At 49.8% G+C, this 17,768-nt stretch overlaps 1 protein-coding gene across 6 annotated transcripts in view; it reads left to right on the top strand.

Annotated features, from left to right (window-relative positions):
- IRAG1 (inositol 1,4,5-triphosphate receptor associated 1) overlaps positions 1–17,768 on the top strand; it is a 166,474-nt gene that overhangs the window by 101,126 nt on the left and 47,580 nt on the right. For 4 of the 6 annotated variants that reach the window (XM_070383925.1, XM_070383921.1, XM_070383924.1 and 1 more), the window contains 8 exons: positions 4,754–4,854; positions 5,958–6,028; positions 8,364–8,537; positions 9,599–9,676; positions 10,388–10,440; positions 10,643–10,690; positions 12,103–12,720; positions 14,571–14,649. In XM_070383925.1, the coding sequence (XP_070240026.1) occupies positions 4,754–4,854; positions 5,958–6,028; positions 8,364–8,537; positions 9,599–9,676; positions 10,388–10,440; positions 10,643–10,690; positions 12,103–12,720; positions 14,571–14,649 (1,222 nt within the window). Of the gene's footprint in view, positions 1–3,094; positions 3,437–4,753; positions 4,855–5,957; positions 6,029–8,363; positions 8,538–9,598; positions 9,677–10,387; positions 10,441–10,642; positions 10,691–12,102; positions 12,721–14,570; positions 14,650–17,768 lie in introns of all 6 variants that reach the window. The other 2 variants (XM_070383926.1, XM_070383922.1) reach the window with 2 other exon arrangements.

The following is a 17,768-nucleotide window of genomic DNA, read 5'->3' as shown; positions in this document are numbered from 1 at the left end:
ATGACCAGAAGTGCAAGGTCCTCCTAACTGAACTCCAAAAGGTCGTATAGATGCAAAACTAAGAACAACAATCTTCTCCAAACCAAATTCCAAAGTTATTAATTTAGCCCCAGTGGTACCAATAACAGACTATAACATCTGACACTTATTGAGCATTTACTAGCTGCCGGGTGCTCTTCTACAAGCTTACCATCTGGAGCTGCCACACTTAGCAAATGAAATAGTTATGTTCATGCAATATTTGGGACATGTGTGTTAGTCACTCAGTCGTGTCCGACTCTTTGCTACCCCATGGAATGTAGCCTGCAAATCTCCTTTGTTTATGGGATTCTCCAGGCAAGAATACTGGAGTGGGTTGCCATTCCCTTCTCCAGGGGATCTTCCTGACCCAGAGATCGAACCCTGGTCTCCTGCACTGAAGGCAGAGTCTTTACCTTCAGAGCTCCTTTACACTGAATACTTTAGTGTAAGTATTTGGGACCTACTTACACTAAAAAATTAATTGTTGTTTATTTGAAGCTCAAATGTAACAGGGTGGGCTGCCGTCTATGGGGTCCCACAGAGTCAGACATGACTGAAGCGACTTAGCAGCAGCAGCAGCATCCTGTATTGCAGCAGCAGCAGCATCCTGTATTTTATCTGGCAATCCTATTTCTACATCAGTCTGTGGAATTGTAATTATATTGTGAGATAGCTATTTTATAGATGAGGCACAGAAAGGTGAGGTCACTTGCCCAAGGTCACACAACTAATGTGAAAAGCTGTATCGTGAATTAGTGTGGCTCCAGAGCCTGAGTCCTGAAGTCCTGGAGCCAGGAACTTGCCTGGTAGATTCTGTTTGAATGCGCCTCCCAACAAGCTTTCTTGAGGCCCTACCTTCTGTTTTGGCAGCTCAGAGCGGGAGCAAGGATGAGTATTTACACGGCATTAAAACCTGGCAGAATTCACCAGCAGGGCCTCTGGAATCTTCCCACACTCTCTCCTGATTGCTGACTCCCCCGTTAAAGTGAAACCCAGCCAGCACAAGACTAAATGTTCCCCACAAAAACAGTTTTGCAGAAAATTAGATATTGCCTGGAGCTTTCTGTGAGCTGATTAAGGAGAGAACAATTTGATTTTATTAGTGTATATTTTGTACACTTTGGAAGGAGAGCATGAGGGCTTTCCAGGGCATTCCATCAGGGGATTAGAGGATTTCTCCCTGATTGCTTTGTGCCTCCTGGCTTTTAAGCAACTTCAAATTGTGTGTGTGTGTCTTTATTTACTGGAGAAGGCAATGGCACCCCACTCCAGTACTTTTGCCTAGAAAATCCCATGGATGGAGGAGCCTGGTAGGCTGCAGTCCATGGCGTCGCTAGAGTCGGACACGACTGAGCGACTTCACTTTCACTTTTCACTTTCATGCATTGGAGAAGGAAATGGCAACCCACTCCAGTGTTCTTGCCTGGAGAATCCCAGGGACAGGGAAGCCTGGTGGGCTGCCGTCTATGGGGTTGCACAGAGTCAGACACGACTGAAGCGACTTAGCAGCAGCAGCAGCAGTCTTTATTTACACACTTGGCACTCGCCGCCAGGAGCTCGTTTCTGCCTTTCTGTGTGGGAATCTTTGCCCTTGACCTTCCTCTGGGTGAGGGTACCAGCAACCCTGTGGATGACAATCACCTCTGGATAGTGACTCATATTCATCACTTTCACCAGGAGTCAGGGAAAACTCCACTGGAAAACAGTTCCTCCAGTGCCTTGGAGACCAGTTACCTCACAGCGTCAACCTTGAGGGCACCCAACGGGACTGGACCGGTGGGACCTTACCTGGGATGGGTAGCGGTGAGGAGGAGGCTACTTCTACCTCACTCCCCTCCCACTGTGCTAGCTGGGGGGAGCAGAGTATTTCAGAGGTCCTGGTTCACCTTTGTCTGCGTAGGCCCTAGCACATAGTAGGCATTCAATAAATGTTTGCTGGATGAATAGACAGAATAAAGTGTAATAATGTGCAAAAGTTTACAGACTGGCCGCTCTCTTAGACTCTAAGACTTTTGAAAACTTTTGTGTCATTCATTAAAAAAAAGGGGGGTAAAACAATCTACACCATGAATGGAGCTAAGCTGGGTTGGGGGGAGGAACAGAGAGAAGGAGAGAGGGAAAGGGGTGGGGGAAGAGTAAGCAAGTTATTTCACCTACTCCATAGTCTATGCTCCAGCTACACTCATGAATCCTTAGTGCTGTTATGCCTTTTACTAATGCTGTTTCCTTTGCCCAAAACCTCTCCCCTAATATCTTACTTTTAATTAATTAAATTTGTCTGGGTCGGGTCTTAGTTGCAGCACAGGATCTTCACTGAGTCATGTGGTATCTTTCGTTGTGGCACACAGACTCTCTAGTTGTGGCTTGTGGGCTTAGTTGCTCCATGGCATGTAGGATCTTATGTTCCCCAATCAAGGATCAAACCCCCATCCCTTGCATTACAAGGCGGATTCTTAACCACTGGACCACCAGGGAGGTCCCTCCTCTAATATCTTTGTATTGCAAACTCATATTCATCCCTTAGGAGCTAGCTTAAATGTCCCCTCCTCTGGAGAGTCTTCTCCAGCTCCCCTCATAAGAGAGTTTGCTTTGCTTTCCTTTGAGCTTTCAAAGAATGTGGTTCATCCCTTATCACCTTATATGTATTATCAGTATGAATTACTTCTCTGTATCCCTTGCTTGTCTGTGAGCTCATGAGGGTCTTTGTATCTCAAACTGCTTCTGGCTCATGATGCATAACTAAAATGTGTTTGTTGAGCGAGAGAGAAAAGTGATTTGACAGTGGTATGACTGTTTATTTATATATCAGTCTTGTGCTAAGGTACTTTCTCAACATTATTTTTAATCCTCACATCAGCCTTGTGAGTTATCATGGGGCATAGGGAGGTCAAGTAGCTTGCCCGAGGACACACAACTAGTGGATGATGAGCAGAAACTTGAGGGTGTGAGTCTTCCAAAGGAAAAGGAAAAAGGCAACGCTGCTTCCTACTCCTACCCAGCCAGAGTCCTTGTCTGAAGTTTCCTTCCATGTGCTCAGGGATTCTGAGGGCTTCCCCCTGTCTCATCACTACAGCTCCCTCCTGCTGAAAGATCGTGGAACACAGGGATCTGGCGTTCCCTGGCTGGACTCAGAGACTCTTCCCCAGCTCACCTGGCTTCATGTTTGAGGCTAAGGGAGGGAATAGACGCAGATGAAAATGGAAGAGCTGGTTTCACTAAAAGTTGTGGGAATCAAGAAGTCCAGATGACTCTGTATAGTACCCACTTGACAAGAAAGAATAATGTGAAAAGGAGAGAGGGCCTCCTCCCCACCTTGCTAAAAGCCAACTCCTGCATGCCAAGGACTTAAGAACACAGCTCAGCCTGGCTCTGTGAGGGCAGCCCCCAGGCCATGGCTTCATCGAGGCCGGTAGAGGTAAGAGCACTAATCTCCAGGGACTCTAGAAGGACATGACCTCCACAGAAAGTGGCTGTGGGGACCCACTTCTCTGAAGCTCCAGGAAGCTGCACTGATATTGTAGGTGGTGTGACATGCTCAGGAGCATGGGGAAACAGGCCTTTGGTAGGGGGAGTAGGGCATTTGCAGAGGGCTGGAACAGCACACACCAGTGTGGGAGAGCAGGGCAAGGAGAAGGAAAATGATGAAGGGTCATAAAGAGGACCCCCAGAGAGTTTCCCAGATATAACTGGGAACAATTCTGAGGTGGGTACACTGGGACAGCAGGTGGCAGAGAAATCAAAGACATTATTGTTCCTGTTCACTGGTCCTATTTCTATCTCCAGATCCACAGGTTGACATGTATCTTTATGAATTTTGTTGTATATCCTATACAGCATGCTTTTATTTCATTCATTCATTCACTCACTCAACAAGTACTTATTATACATATTTGGAACATACACATTTGTATGTTACATTTGTATACGTAGGGTTTTACCACTTACACAGCCATTAGCAGCATAACAGTATACCATTTTCACTACAGCTGCTCCAATCTGCAGTGTAATAACTTTCATTTTGATGATGAGAAGTTTTGTTCTATTTTGCTTAGTAGTTGCAAACTATCTCAAAAATTTAAGGATTGGCCTATAACTTTTGTTATTATTTCAGAAATGTTTGTTTATTTATATAAACATTTTCACAAAGATAAAAGTTAAACACCATGTTCCATTACCCCTGGAACAAATCACTTTATTGAAATGTCACATCAGCCGCATGGAGGACTGTCACTGGGTGTCAGGAACACATGTGTCGCCACCTTTTCTGCTGGCCTGCATCTTTCCCCAAGCAGGCTGCTTGCAGCCTGAGGACTCCACTGTTCTTTTTCTATTAATACATTGTTAGTGAGAAATACAGAGAAGGCAATTGCACCCCACTCCAGTACTCTTGCCTGGAAAGTCCCATGGATGGAGGAGCCTGGTGGGCTGCCGTCTATGGGGTCGCACAGAGTCAGACACGACTGAAGCGCCTTAGCAGCAGCAGCAGCAGCAGCAGCAGCAGTGAGAAATAACCAGGGATTGCTTTGTGGCTTCCTAATCTTAGTGCATAAAAGATAGACCAAGTTAAGCTAGGTGAATGATGGAGAAACTTTTTTTCTTTTTCTTTTTTCTGGATAATCCAAATAAACTTCCTTTGGCCCATTTCAAGAAGGCTCTGGTATCATGATGCTGGAATAAATGTTCCAGCTCCTGGAAGCTTAACTCCATCTGTGTTCTTGTTCTAAATCACCAGGACCCTGCCACCACAGGAATATCTTGCAGTCCACCCACCATCATCCTGACTGGGGATGCCAGTTCACCAGAAGAAGAAACTGACAAAAACCCGGTCAACAGGTACATCCTCTCTGCCTAATCTATGCAATAAAGGGTACTACTTCCTAGCATGTGGGATTAGACAACTCTATTTTTTTTTAATAAATCTTTTCTTCTTTCTTGATGATTTTATTGATGAAATAAAACCAAACGGTTTTTCAAAATGAGAGAGAGAGCATGGCATTTTTCCATTATCTCCCTTTCCCCCATATTATTTTCTCTCCTGGATTCAGATCTTTGCACTTGGCTAACCTTTAAGAAAAGCACAAGTCATAGCAGGGGAGTTTCCTATAATATCTGTCCATATACTTGCAAACAGACCTGGAAGATGTGGATTCTTGACTAGTATTCTGCCTGTGTGGCAGATGACCTCGTGGGAGGAATACTGGCTCACAGGCACAGAGATGTCACTGCCTCAGTCTTACACAGCACTACCTCATGCATTTGTCTACCTAGAATGAGATGGCCTGAGTAGAATTTCCAAAAAGTTATGAAGATAACCCTAATACAGATATGTAATGAGCATGTGTCAAAGATTTATGTGTCAAAGATTTATTTAACTCATTAACGGGGTGGGGGGACCAACAGGATACAAAGCTGGTTCAAAAGAGGATACAAGAAATGGACATACTTAATATAATCAGTGAGAAGAACAAGAAAGCTGGAATAAGATTGCTTCAGTTAGATATGAAATAGGTTAATGTTTCACGGAACAATGAAACCTTACTTTTTTAATCTTTTTTCTCCAACAGAAATCATCTGCATCTCTACCAGGCAATTATTCACATTTTATGAGTTTTCTGCAAGTTAGATGCTCAGAGTCTGAGCCCTGATAAACAGTTACCTCTCCTCAGGGAAGTGGTTTAGCGAGCATCAGAAGCCCCTGGTGGTGGAGGATGGGACTTGTTCAATCAATTACCAGGTGTTGGACCCCATCCCCAGAGTTTCTGATCCTGTTGGTGGGTGGGGCCTGAGAATGTGTGTTTCTACCAAATCCCAAGCTTAGATGAGATTGAAAGCCATGATCTAGGATGACTTAGAAAGCATAGGCAAGCATCTAGACACCTATTTACATGCTCTGTGGACCAATTTTCTTAACAAGGTGATTCTGTCCTGTCTTTCAGAGCCCACAGTCCCCACAGGAGGCTTTCTCACCGACACTTGAAGGTTTCCACTGCTTCGCTGACTTCTGTGGGTAAGGGCTAAGCTGATTTCTCTTATTTCTGCAACCAGAGGTAGAGGTCCAGCTGAAGGTCTGTTTGAGTAGGAAGGCTGAGGTCTGGCAGCTTGGCCAGCTTCCCCACTCCTGTTTCTCAGATAAGTCCGTCCCTAGAAGCCCAACAGGGCAAAACTGATGAGCCCTCTGTGTCTGAGCCCAGAAGTATTATATCTGATTTTAGTTTGTTTTGGTAAAAAGACAAGTCCTGGGCATACAGAGGAAGATGAGGCAAAGGGAGACAGACGGGCTGGGTGAGGCACTCTGCCCCCAGCTAGAAAGGCCCACATCCAGGTAGGTGTGTGCTTAGCTGCAAGGCTGGCTGCCCCAACCACCTTCTCCTTCTGCAGTATATCTCAGAGCCTGCTCTGGACCATCACAAATACAGGCGTGGTCTCTGCTTGCATGTCACTCACTGTCGGTGAGGAGACTGACAAGTGAACAGATAGAATCAAGACACTGTGTGGCAAGGTCCTTCACAGAAGTGTTAGGGAAACTGAATCAAGAAGGGGACCAGTTCTGGCTAGAGACGGGGAAGGCTGGATAGGTATTCCAGACTGGAGAGTATCTGAGTTGTGCCTTAGAGAGGTGGACAAGAAGAAAGGTCATCTGGATGGAAGAAGCAACATTGTTGGGGAACAGGAACCTTAACAGAGCAACTGAATGCTTTGCTGTGTGTATTAGTCAGGACTCTCACATCATAGAAATACTACTTATACTACATAAGAAATACGTATAAGAAATACAGCTTATACTACTTCATGCCAAAAAATAAAAATAAAAGCCAGGGTCTGTGTTTTCAGGGTGTGCTAACCCCAGGTGCTCACGCTGGGTCGTGAGCAACCATCTCATCTCCTCTCCCAAGTCTCCTCTCTTGTGTGTTGGTTTTCTTCTGGGAAAATGTCTATGAGCAACTTATACCCCTTCAGTGAAAAGAGAGTTCCTCTTTCCCGTATACCCAACACCTTTCTCAGAATTGCCTCTCACTGCCTCACCTGGCCATCCCTGAGCCAGCCACCCAGGGGGACTGAGCTTGTTGGCTGGCTGAGGATGGTACACAGTTCCATTACTGGTACATGAGACGAGGTGGGCAACAGGGTTTAGCTCCTTCCTAATTTTCCAACATGACTGAGACTCCAGTGAGCTTCACCCAGTAGAGACTGGGGAGCTCTGACCGGAAGAAGGAGGAAAGGAGGCTGGAGAGGCACAGCGGGAGCCGTTCACCACAGAGGGGCTGGAGGAGAGGAGTATGTGGGATCAGGAAGAGCGGCTGGGCCCAGCTGGGTATCTGATGTTACCCTGGAGACCATGAGGAATCCTGCTGAGCTGAGGCGGGAGAACTGCATGGTCAGAGGAGGCTCTCGGGATGGTCACTCTGAGAGGCAGCAGAGGATGGGATGGTGCAGGTAACCTGAAGGTGGAAAGGACCTGGGAGGTGCTGATGTAATTGAGCAAGTAAGTTACAGCTGATGAGCAAAAATGGCGATGAGGCACAGGTTCCAGGGATATTTACTTGATGATGAGTTGGTGGGACCTGGGTGGACTGAGAAAGAAGAAAGAGTGTGGAGTGTCTCTCATGTTTCTGAGCAGCTGGGTGAGAGGTGGTACCACTCACCCAGGGAAAGTCTCCTGGAGAAGGGGCAGCTTTGGAGAAGAATAGGGGTAAGTTTTGGAGAAGGATAGAATAAGGATAGAGGGGCTCCCCAGGTGGCGCTAGTGGTAAAGAACCTGCCTGCCAATGCAGGAGACATGAGACACGGGCTCAATCCCTGGGTCTGGAAGATCCCCTGGAGGAGGGCAAGGGAACCCACTCCAGCATTCTTGCCTGGAGAATCCCATGGACAGAGAAGCCTGGTGGGCTACAGCCCATCGAGTCACACAGAGTCGAACATGACTGAAGCGACTTAGCACAGCACAGGGCTGAACAGTGTGAATAGAGGGCAAAACGATGGAAGGTAGCCAAAGAATTGTGTCCTTGGCTCGTTAAAGGAACAGAGACCCAAAGGAAGAACACTAGGAGAGCAGACAGCACGGGTGGGGCTCCTGATGGAAGAAGTTAGGACAGGGAATTTCATGGGGGATTTCATGGCCATTTGTGACAGAAGGCCATGGGCTGGTGGGGCTAGGCCTGCTGAGGGAGCCTGTCTGTCCCCTCAGAGCCCTCTCCGGGGCCTGGAATTGGGCCGAGGTTTGGCTGGCCGAGTCCACTCTGGGCAGCATCCGTGGGCTGGGGGCTTGGGGTTGGGGGCAGGGCTGAGGCCCTGAGGGACCAAGGATTCCATGGGTCTCACCTGGAGCTCACTTGCCTCTGCAGACCCTGCAGGGCACGTCATTGACCTGGTCAATGACCAGCTGCCAGACATCAGCATCTCAGAGGAGGACAAGAAGAAAAACCTGGCGCTACTGGAGGAAGCCAAGTTGGTGAGCGAGCGGTTCCTGACCCGCCGTGGAAGGAAGTCCAGGAGCAGTCCCGGAGAGTCCTCACCAGGTAGGAGGCCAGGTGGCCGCTCTGAGCCCCTCTGAAGGGTGGGGGTGGGGAGGGCTGGGCATCAGTTGTAGCAGGAGCCCTGGTTCTGAGTGGTGCCCTCAAAGCACCTGCCACCAGGCCTCTAAGCCCCAGGAGGACTGAGCCTCATGAAGAGGATCCTGTCAGGGGAGGGCATCTTGCCCCATATCAGAAGCTCTGAAATACGCAACTCTAGCCCAGAAAACTCTCTTACCTTTCAGTTTTGGGGGACTATATGTTACCATTGTGTCCTCCTGCTTTGCTAAGAAATACTAGCCCATATGATACTGGTGAACTTGACCTGGGCTCCCCAGTCCCTGAACCCTGAAAGAAGAGAAACCCTTTTGTGATGCCAGTGTGCACAGACCCCTGGGCCACCCTGCAAGTCAGGTCTGTATGGCATCTCACCATCCCCAGGAGGCCTGCTCTATGGGCACCTCCTCTGCGAAGGTCAGGAGAGGCCGGCACTGGGCTCCCTCTCCTTGACCTCCAGCTGGAGACCCTGGGAAGGATCCTAGCTACTAAGGGGAAGGGAAGGTGGTCTTTGGTGTTTTTATGAAATTTCTGGATTAGAAGGTTTTCCTGGACCCTGAAATCCTCCTGTTAACCCTTTGGCTAAAGTCACTCTTTTTTCTTGAGCAAGAATTTGGGGCAGTTAGACAAGTCTGAATGTACTTAGGAGACAAGGGGTGCAATTAAAATCAGGGGCATCCTGACAAGCCTAAGAGGTACAGCCTTTGGACCTATACCTGCCAAGCGATGCCAGGCCCTCTGTTTCTAGAAGGTACTTTGGGTTGAGGCCAGGCAGACCAAGGAGTAAGATCCAAATTGCCGTCTGTCACCCCTAAGTGACCTCAGTGCCCCCTCTGTTGGGGCAGGGAGGGGTTAGGCTATGGCAGGGGCCTTGTATAGAGTTGAGAATCAGCCTGTGAACCTGACAAGGCAGACCCGGTCCCCAAGGGTGAGACGATCTGAAAGGATGTCTTTGTCAGACTGAAGTCCTGAGCCTTCACTAATGCTGGCCAATCTGTGTGTCTCCACAGCTGTTTCCCCAAACCTCAGCCCCGGAGCTTCTCCTGCGTCCTCTCAGAGCAACTCCCTCACCGTCCCCACGCCGCCTGGTAAGGTCCAGTCCCCGGAAGTCACCTGCCCTGGCTCCTCCTGCTGGGTGGTGGCTCAGTCCCTCCCCTGGGCCCCAGGGCTCCCATCCTGCGGGCTTCCCAATCAGGACCCTCTCTTGGCCCCTTCCCCCGGGGCCTGGCTGGGCGGCCTCAGAGGAGGAGGATATGCTTTCTTTCAGGGCTTTGAGCTAGCATGTGGAAGTGGGCCTGGCCCAGGGTGAGGATGCGTGCAAGGTGGTGGGAGCGAGCTGTGACTGGGGCCCCTTGTCCAGAGAGGCCTTGGAGAGAGGTGACCTCAGAGCTTACTGCAAAGGCCTCTACTTGGGCCGCAATTTGTATCTTGACTGCTTCCCCTCATGAGGCTGTGTTCAGAGCCATAACTGAAGCTCAGCCAGGGAAGGAGTGAGGTGCCCAGGAGAGCAGGTTGCCCTGGTCAGAGCTGCAGGGCAAGCTCAGGCTCAGGCCAGGCCACCCAGGTTCAGAGCCCAGTGCTGACTCTCTTGGCTGTGTGGCCTTGCTCTCCCTCTGCCCCAGCCTGCTTATGTGGTTTCTGTGATGATTAGACGAGGGCTCCCTGTAGAGCAGCACTGTGAGGGGTATTCAACAAACACTGGCTCCAGGCCTGAGGGACCTAAGGGAGGACCTTGTGGGGAGGACAGCTGAGAGTCTGGGGGCACTGGGCGTCACTCAGCAGCATCTGGACTATTTTAGGTTTGGATGTGTGCAGTGGCCCACCGTCCCCTCTGCCTGGAGCACCGCCACAGGTAATGGGGCTGCTGTGGGGTTTCTATGCCAGCTAGTCTCTTCTCTTACCCCTTAACTCCTGAGAGGTGCCCCGTGACCCCCTGGAGGTGGGGCTGCTGGGTGGGGGAGGCATTGACACCACTGTAGGGTCTCCTTGAGGGTGTTTCAAGAGGAGATAGGGTCTCTTCACGTGGCTGGCTAACTTGTGTTTACTTTCTCCAGCAGAAGGGGGATGAGGCCGAAGTCCCTTCACCTCACCTTGGCGAGTCTGTGAGTTTGAGCTCTGCCCAACTGGGATGATTTGAGTGTAGGAGACACGGTGTCCCAGAAGGCTAGGCCCTGGGCAGCCTGCCAGTGGGTGTGCGTGAGTGGAAGGTCCAGGCTGAGGAGGCTAGAAGTTTCCTCTGCCCTGAGTTGACTAGAATTCTGAGGAGGAGGGGTGAGGAGGTGGGATTTAGAGGGGATGACCTCCATGGTGGTCCTGCTCATAGCCCTAGAGCCCCAGTCAGGCTGCTGCCGGAGACCTGCGGGACCTCTGGACCCAGCAAAAGCTGGGCAAGTCTGCTGTTCCAGTCAGCTTGCATGAAAATTGCAGGGAAGCTCCAGCCCCTAGTTGAGGCTCTTCTTGGGGGTCACCCGGAAAACTTTATCTTGGCTGATGAGCAAAGGAAGAGTCCCACATCTGCTCAGAGTCACCTGCTCAAGGTGGTGTCAAGGGCAGCATAGAATATAATCTCATCTATTAATAGAACTGGGTCTGGGACAGAGTCTTCTATTAGAGTGTCAGTGCACACACAGGACAGCCACACAAGTACCCACACAGACCCACGTGCGCCTCACAAAGCAGCTTTCCCTGGGAAATGAAAGAATGTAGAATCTTAGAACTTCTGAACAGTAAAATATCAGCTTGCAAGAATCACCTCATTCAGTGATCTGTAGCCTCTTTTGGATCATAGAACTCTGAGAAATTGTTGAAAGCTGTGGGTTCTCTTCCCAGAAAAATACATACAGCCCATGAACAGCACATATACATTTGCATATAATTTCAGGGAGTTTAGGACTTCCCTGGTGGCTCAGATGGTAAAGAGTCTGTCTACAATGCAGGAGACCTGAGTTCGATCCCTAGGTTGGGAAGATCCCCTAGAGAAGGAAATGGCACCCCACTCCAGTACTATTTCCTGGAAAATCCCATGGACGGAGGAGCCTGGTAGGCTACGGGGTCCATGGGGTCGCAAAGAGTTGGACACGACTGAGCGACTCCACTTTCTTTCTTTCTTTCTTTACAAACCTGATGGGAAATCTGAGGCCCTAAGAGTTAAGGGCCTTGACAGGCAGTCAGGGCTAGAATCTGGGGCAGTTGAGTCAAAGCCAGAACTTGTGACTGCCCCCATGCTGCCCTCCATTCCACTGTCCTCTGCAGCTCCTAACCCTCGGGAAGTTCTTGGCAGGTTTTGAATGGCAGGTCCCCTTGTCCTGTCTGTTTTACAAACCTCCAGCTTGTTTGTAGGTTCCCTTTACTGGCTCAGATGTGACTTTGCAGTCCTCACTTTCTACCTAGCCCACCCGCTACGTGTAGTCCCCTTAGCAGAGTCTGGGGGGTAGAGACCCCACAGCAGAAGTGAACTCACCCTTCTTCTCTCCAACCTGCCTCCGGGGTCCCAAATTTACCTTGTCTCTTTCAGAACGTCCTCAAAGGGCTAGCTGACCGGAAGCAGAATGACCAGAGAAAACTGTCTCAGGGCAGGCTGACTCCCCGCTCTCCCACAGTTGAGAAGTCCAAAGAAATTACAATAGAACAAAAGGAAAACTTCGATCCCCTCCAGCGCCCGGAGGCCATACCCAAGGGCCCAGCTTCTGGCCCAGGCAGTGGTGGGAAGATGGCCCTTAACAGCCCCCAGCCTGGCCCCGTGGAGAGCGAGCTGGGAAAGCCGCTGGCAAAGACAGCCAAGGAGGGCAACCCTCTGCCCAGAGGTCCAACCCAGGGCTCTGGGGGGGTGGCTCCCCAGGCCTCCCAGGGGAAGAGTATAGTTGGAGAGCCCGCAGGGTCCAAGGTTGGCTCCAAAGCTGAGCTGTGGCCCCCGACGTCCCGGCCGCCCCTGCTGCGGGGAGTGTCCTGGGACAGCGGCCCCGAAGAACCCGGCCCCCGGCTGCAGAAAGTGCTTGCCAAGCTGCCGCTGGCTGAGGAAGAGAAGCGTTTTACAGGCAAAGCTGGCAGCAAGCTGGCCAAGGCGCCCGGACTCAAAGACTTTCAGATACAAGTGCAGCCTGTGCGGATGCAGAAACTGACCAAGCTTCGTGAGGTGGGTTTCTGGGGCCTCCTGGGGTGGGCTGTGCGTGCAGGTCCCCACCCTGGGCTGAGGACCGCTGGGCTGAGCTGGGGTGGCTCTGGCCCAGACGTGGGCCTTGTAGAGCCCTAAATGTCCCCACCCTGATAAGCCAGGCCCGCTGGGCTGTGCACTCTGCATAAATATCATCTTTGAGGGCTTTTGCCCGCTCACTCGGGCGAGGTCAGTTGGGAAGTAGCTGCCACACAAAGCCACATTTTGAGGGGAAAGTGGGTGTAGGCAGGGGTACATGGGCCCTCAGTGCTGGGCTGTGTTTCCCCGCTCCAGCCAGAGCCGATGCCTTATGAGAGAGAAGCCTTTGATGGAGCGCCCTGTCACCTTGGACAGACAAGGATGGGATGGCTTTTCTTTCTGTCATGCCCCTAAGTTTTCCTCCCTGTTGCTTGTTAACAAAGGGCCTCAAATCCATCATTCCCAGCCAGGAAGGGCTACTCCCTCTTTGTGAATTTCTTCCAATATCTGTGATGTCCCCAGCTTTCACTGGCCATCAAACCAGACACAACTGTCTGTCATGAGGCTGCCACCCTAAGCAGGGAATGACTGGGGGAGAGGGGGTGGCATCCAGAGATGGGGGGAGAGAGCCCTGGATGTGAGGAAGAAAAGAGGTTACTAAAAGAAATCCTTACCTGAGCCCTCCTTCCCCAGAGGGCCAATCCAGACCACAGGCTAAGGCAGCCATGACTCCATAGCGTGGAGTGACACCAAGGAAGCCAGTCAGGCATTTGCCTTCTTGGGCTTCTGGGCATCAGAGGCCAGGCCCAGGCAACAGGCCACCCCCAGACCCCTGCATGTTTCTCTCTGCAGCAAAGTAGAAAGAATCTGGAAGCCCCATTTCACTAACCACTGCCCTGCCTCTGACCTCATCCCCAGCCCCCACCGCTACCCCAAGCCAGGGTCCTGAGAGCTGCTCGGTTGTGGGTGGCTGGCTAAAGAAACAGGTAAAGGGCCCTGGCCTGTGGCTCCCATTTGGGCCAGAGCTCCCTCTGCTGGCCTCTTCCTCTCCTTCACCCAGGAGGCAAACCGCCCAAGTGGCCTCTGCTACAGGGACACTGAAAACCCTCTTAGAAAGCACAAGTCCCAGGGCCAAGGAGCCCTGTCCGGCAATTCCTCTTGGGGGCACTGGTCTTGGACTTGGTACAAGTGTGAGGCTTCCTGTGCCACATACCTGGAGTCAGCAGCCCCATCTCTTCCCAGCTCCCCTGGTAAGGCCCCCAGCAGCAGGGGCTGCTGGCTTGCTGCCTTGGGGCGGCAATCTGCAGTCCTCACTGGTCTGGAGAGTTAAACATCTCAAGAGGTGCCATCACAGGCCACTGAGGAGCTGGGGGCAGGAGAGGCCACAAGTCCCAGAAGTGGGCACTCACTGCCCAAGAACAACAAGGCAGGAGGCTCCAGCCAGCTCAGAGCACAGCCGTGAGATCACAGAGATTGTTTCCATCTTTGGCAGCTCCGTATACACCCAGGGGACCTTCCTTTCCCCAGAGCCCCGGGCCTGCTTCTGTTTGTCCTCCAGCCTTCAGCCACCGTGTGGCTGGCAGCTCTCTCGCCCTGAGGCTCACAGGCCGATTTTAAAAGGCAACCACACCAAGGACAATTCCTGACTCAGGGAATGGGGTGCTGAAGCTGGGGTTTCTAGCACATTTACGGGCCGGGAGAGAAGCAGTCTCCCTACTGCCCCTCATGTGTTGTGACTATCCATGTTCCTAGGGTCTGCTCCGTGAGACTGAGCAGTCACAGAGCCATACAGCCAAGGGAGGAGTCCAGCCTGAGGTCACCATCTGAAATGTTGTCTTTCTTTCCCTAAAAAGGAGCACATCCTGCTGAGAAATCAGAACTTAGTGGGGCTCAAGCTTCCAGAACTTAGTGAAGCGGCTGAGCAGGAAAAAGGTAGGTGGGATTGAAGAGACACTCTCTTCAGGCTAGGGCTGGATTCATTTTCTCCAGATCAAAGAAGCTGAACGTGTAAACACTGCACTTCCTGTCAGGGCCTTTGTCTGTCCGGTGGCTAGTGTGGGCCGGACGCAGAGCAGGCCCTTGCTAAATATTTGCAGATGGATGAATGAATGAATCAGATGGTGTTTTCCTGCTCACTCAGAGAACCTCTAAACTTGCCTCCTTCCAACCAGCCCCTGTTCCAGATCCTGCCAGTCCTCCCTGAGTCTCATTAGCACCTAGTGGGTTGGAAGGGTGACCCAGGCCTGAACTTTTGATGCTTCCTTTTCCTTTTCCTCTTACACCCAGGATGTCACCAACTATAGCAGTTCCTCTTTTTGAGACATTAGAGTCATCACCTGCTTTCTAATCTGCAGTCACCACAGAGTTCAGACCCCAGCCCCTCCTTCCTGGGGACTGCGAGGCCCCACCCACCCTCTTGCCAGACTTATCTTCAGAAAGGAAGACTTGGGGGGAGGTCTTGCCTCCCCTCCAACCCAAGCTCCCTCTCCTGACTTACCTCTCCGGATGGCTGATGCTCATTCAGTCATTCTCAGCACAGAAGCCCTCTGCTTAAGGATTGTTGTGTGTTCATGTCCATGGTGCCACCAACTGTGTTGGAAGCCCCCAGTCTGACATAGGGGTTTCCCAGGTGGTGCTAATGGTAAAGAACCTGCCTACCAGTACAGGAGACTTAAGAGACATGGATTCAATCCCTGGGTCAGGAAGACCCCTGGGGAAGGGCATGGCAATGCACTCCAGTATCCTTGTCTGGGAAATCTCTTGGACAGAGGAGCCTGGCAGGCTACCGTCCACAGGGTTGCAAAGAGTCGGACACGACTGAAGCTACTTAGCACACAGTCTGTCGTATAATAACTAACACCTACCTATTCAGCATTTTTGAGCATTACTTGCGTGTGAGATGAGTGCAATTGTGCAGTAGTTTGAGCATTCTTTGGCATTGCCTTTCTTTGGGATCGGAATGAAAACTGACCTTTTCCAGTCCTGTGGCCACTGCTGAGTTTTCCAAATTTGCTGGTATATTGAGTGCAGCACTTTCACAGCATCTTTCAGGATTTGGAATTCCAGCTCAACTGGAATTCCATCACCTCCACTAGCTTTGTTCATAGTGATGCTTTCTAAGGCCCACTTGACTTCACATTCCAGGATGTCTGGCTCTGGGTCAATGATCACACCATTGTGATTATCTGGGTCATGAAGATCTTTTTTGTACAGTTCTTCTGTGTATTCTTGCCATCTCTTCTTAATATCTTCTGCTTCTGTTAGGTCCATACCATTTCTGTCCTTTATAGAGCCCATCTTTGCATGAAATGTTCCCTTGGTATCTCTAATTATCTTGAAGACATCTCTAGTCTTTCCCATTCTGTTGTTTTCCTCTATTTCTTTGCATTGATCGCTGAAGAAGGCTTCCTTATCTCTTCTTGCTATTCTTTGGAACTCTGCATTCAGATGTTTATATCTTTCCTTTTCTCCTTTGCTTTTTGCTTCTCTCCTTTTCACAGCTATTTGTAAGGCCTCCCCAGACAGCCATTTTGCTTTTTTGCATTTCTTTTCCATGGGGATGGTCTTGATCCCTGTCTCCTGTACAATGTCACAAACCTCATTCCATAGTTCATCAGGCACTCTATCAGATAGAGTGCCCTTAAATCTATTTCTCACTTCCACTGTATAATCATAAGGGATTTGATTTAGGTCATACCTGAATGGTCTAGTGGTTTTCCCTACTTACTTGAATTTAAGTCTGAATTTGGCAATAAGGAGTTCATGGTCTGAGCCACAGTCAGCTCCTGGTCTTGTTTTTGCTCACCGTAGAGAGCTTCTCCATCTTTGGCTGCAAAGAATATAATCAATCTGATTTCGGTGTTGACCATCTGGTGCTGTCCATGTATAGAGTCTTCTCTTGTATTGTTGGAAGAGGGTGTTTGTTATGACCAGTGCATTTTCTTGGCAAAACTCTATTAGTCTTAAGAGTCTCAAGAGACAAAATGTTCCAAGCCAGGCTTCAGCAATATGTGAACCGTGAACTTCCTGATGTTCAAGCTGGTTTTAGAAAAGGTAGAGGAACCAGAGATAAAATTGCCAACATCCGCTGGATCATGAAAAAGCAAGACAGTTCCAGAAAAACATCTATTTCTGCTTTATTGACTATGCCAAAGCCTTTGACTGTGTGGATCACAATAAACTGTGGAAAATTCTGAAAGAGATGGGAATACCAGACCACCTGATCTGCCTCTTGAGAAATTTGTATGCAGGTCAGGAAGCAACAGTTAGAACTGGACATGGAACAACAGACTGGCTCCAAATAGGAAAAGGAATACGTCAAGGCTGTATATTGTCACCCTGTTTATTTAACTTATATGCGGAGTATATCATGAGAAATGCTGGACTGGAAAAAACACAAGCTGGAATCAAGATTGCTGAGAGAAATATCAATAACCTCAGATATGCAGATGATACCACCCTTATGGCAGAAAGTGAAGAGGAACTAAAAAGCCTCTTGATGAAAGTGAAAGTGGAGAGTGAAAAAGTTGGCTTAAAGCTCAACATTCAGAAAATGAAGATCATGGCATCCGGTCCCATCACTTTATGGGAAATAGATGGGGAAACAGTGGAAACAGTGTCAGACTTTATTTTTCTGGGCTCCAAAATCACTGCAGATGGTGACTGCAGCCATGAAATTAAAAGACGCTTACTCCTTGGAAGGAAAGTTATGACCAACCTAGATAGAATATTCAAAAGCAAAGACATCACTTTGCCAACAAAGGTTCGTCTAGTCAAGGCTATGGTTTTTCCTGTGGTCATGTATGGATGTGAGAGTTGGACTGTGAAGAAGGCTGAGTGCTGAAGAATTGATGCTTTTGAACTGTGGTGTTGGAGAAGACTCTTGAGAGTCCCTTGGACTACAAGGTGATCCAACCAGTCCATTCTAAAGGAGATCAGCCCTGGGATTTCTTTGGAAGGAATGATGCTAAAGCTGAAACTCCAGTACTTTGGCCACCTCATGCAAAGAGTTGACTCATTGGAAAAGACTCTGATGCTGGGAGGGATTGGGG

This window comes from Bos mutus, chromosome 15 (genome assembly GCF_027580195.1).
Source record: "Bos mutus isolate GX-2022 chromosome 15, NWIPB_WYAK_1.1, whole genome shotgun sequence".
In the NCBI taxonomy this organism is placed as follows: domain Eukaryota; kingdom Metazoa; phylum Chordata; class Mammalia; order Artiodactyla; family Bovidae; genus Bos; species Bos mutus.
Note: the sequence above shows the minus strand (reverse complement) of the source record. Positions and strands in the feature narration are given on the sequence as shown.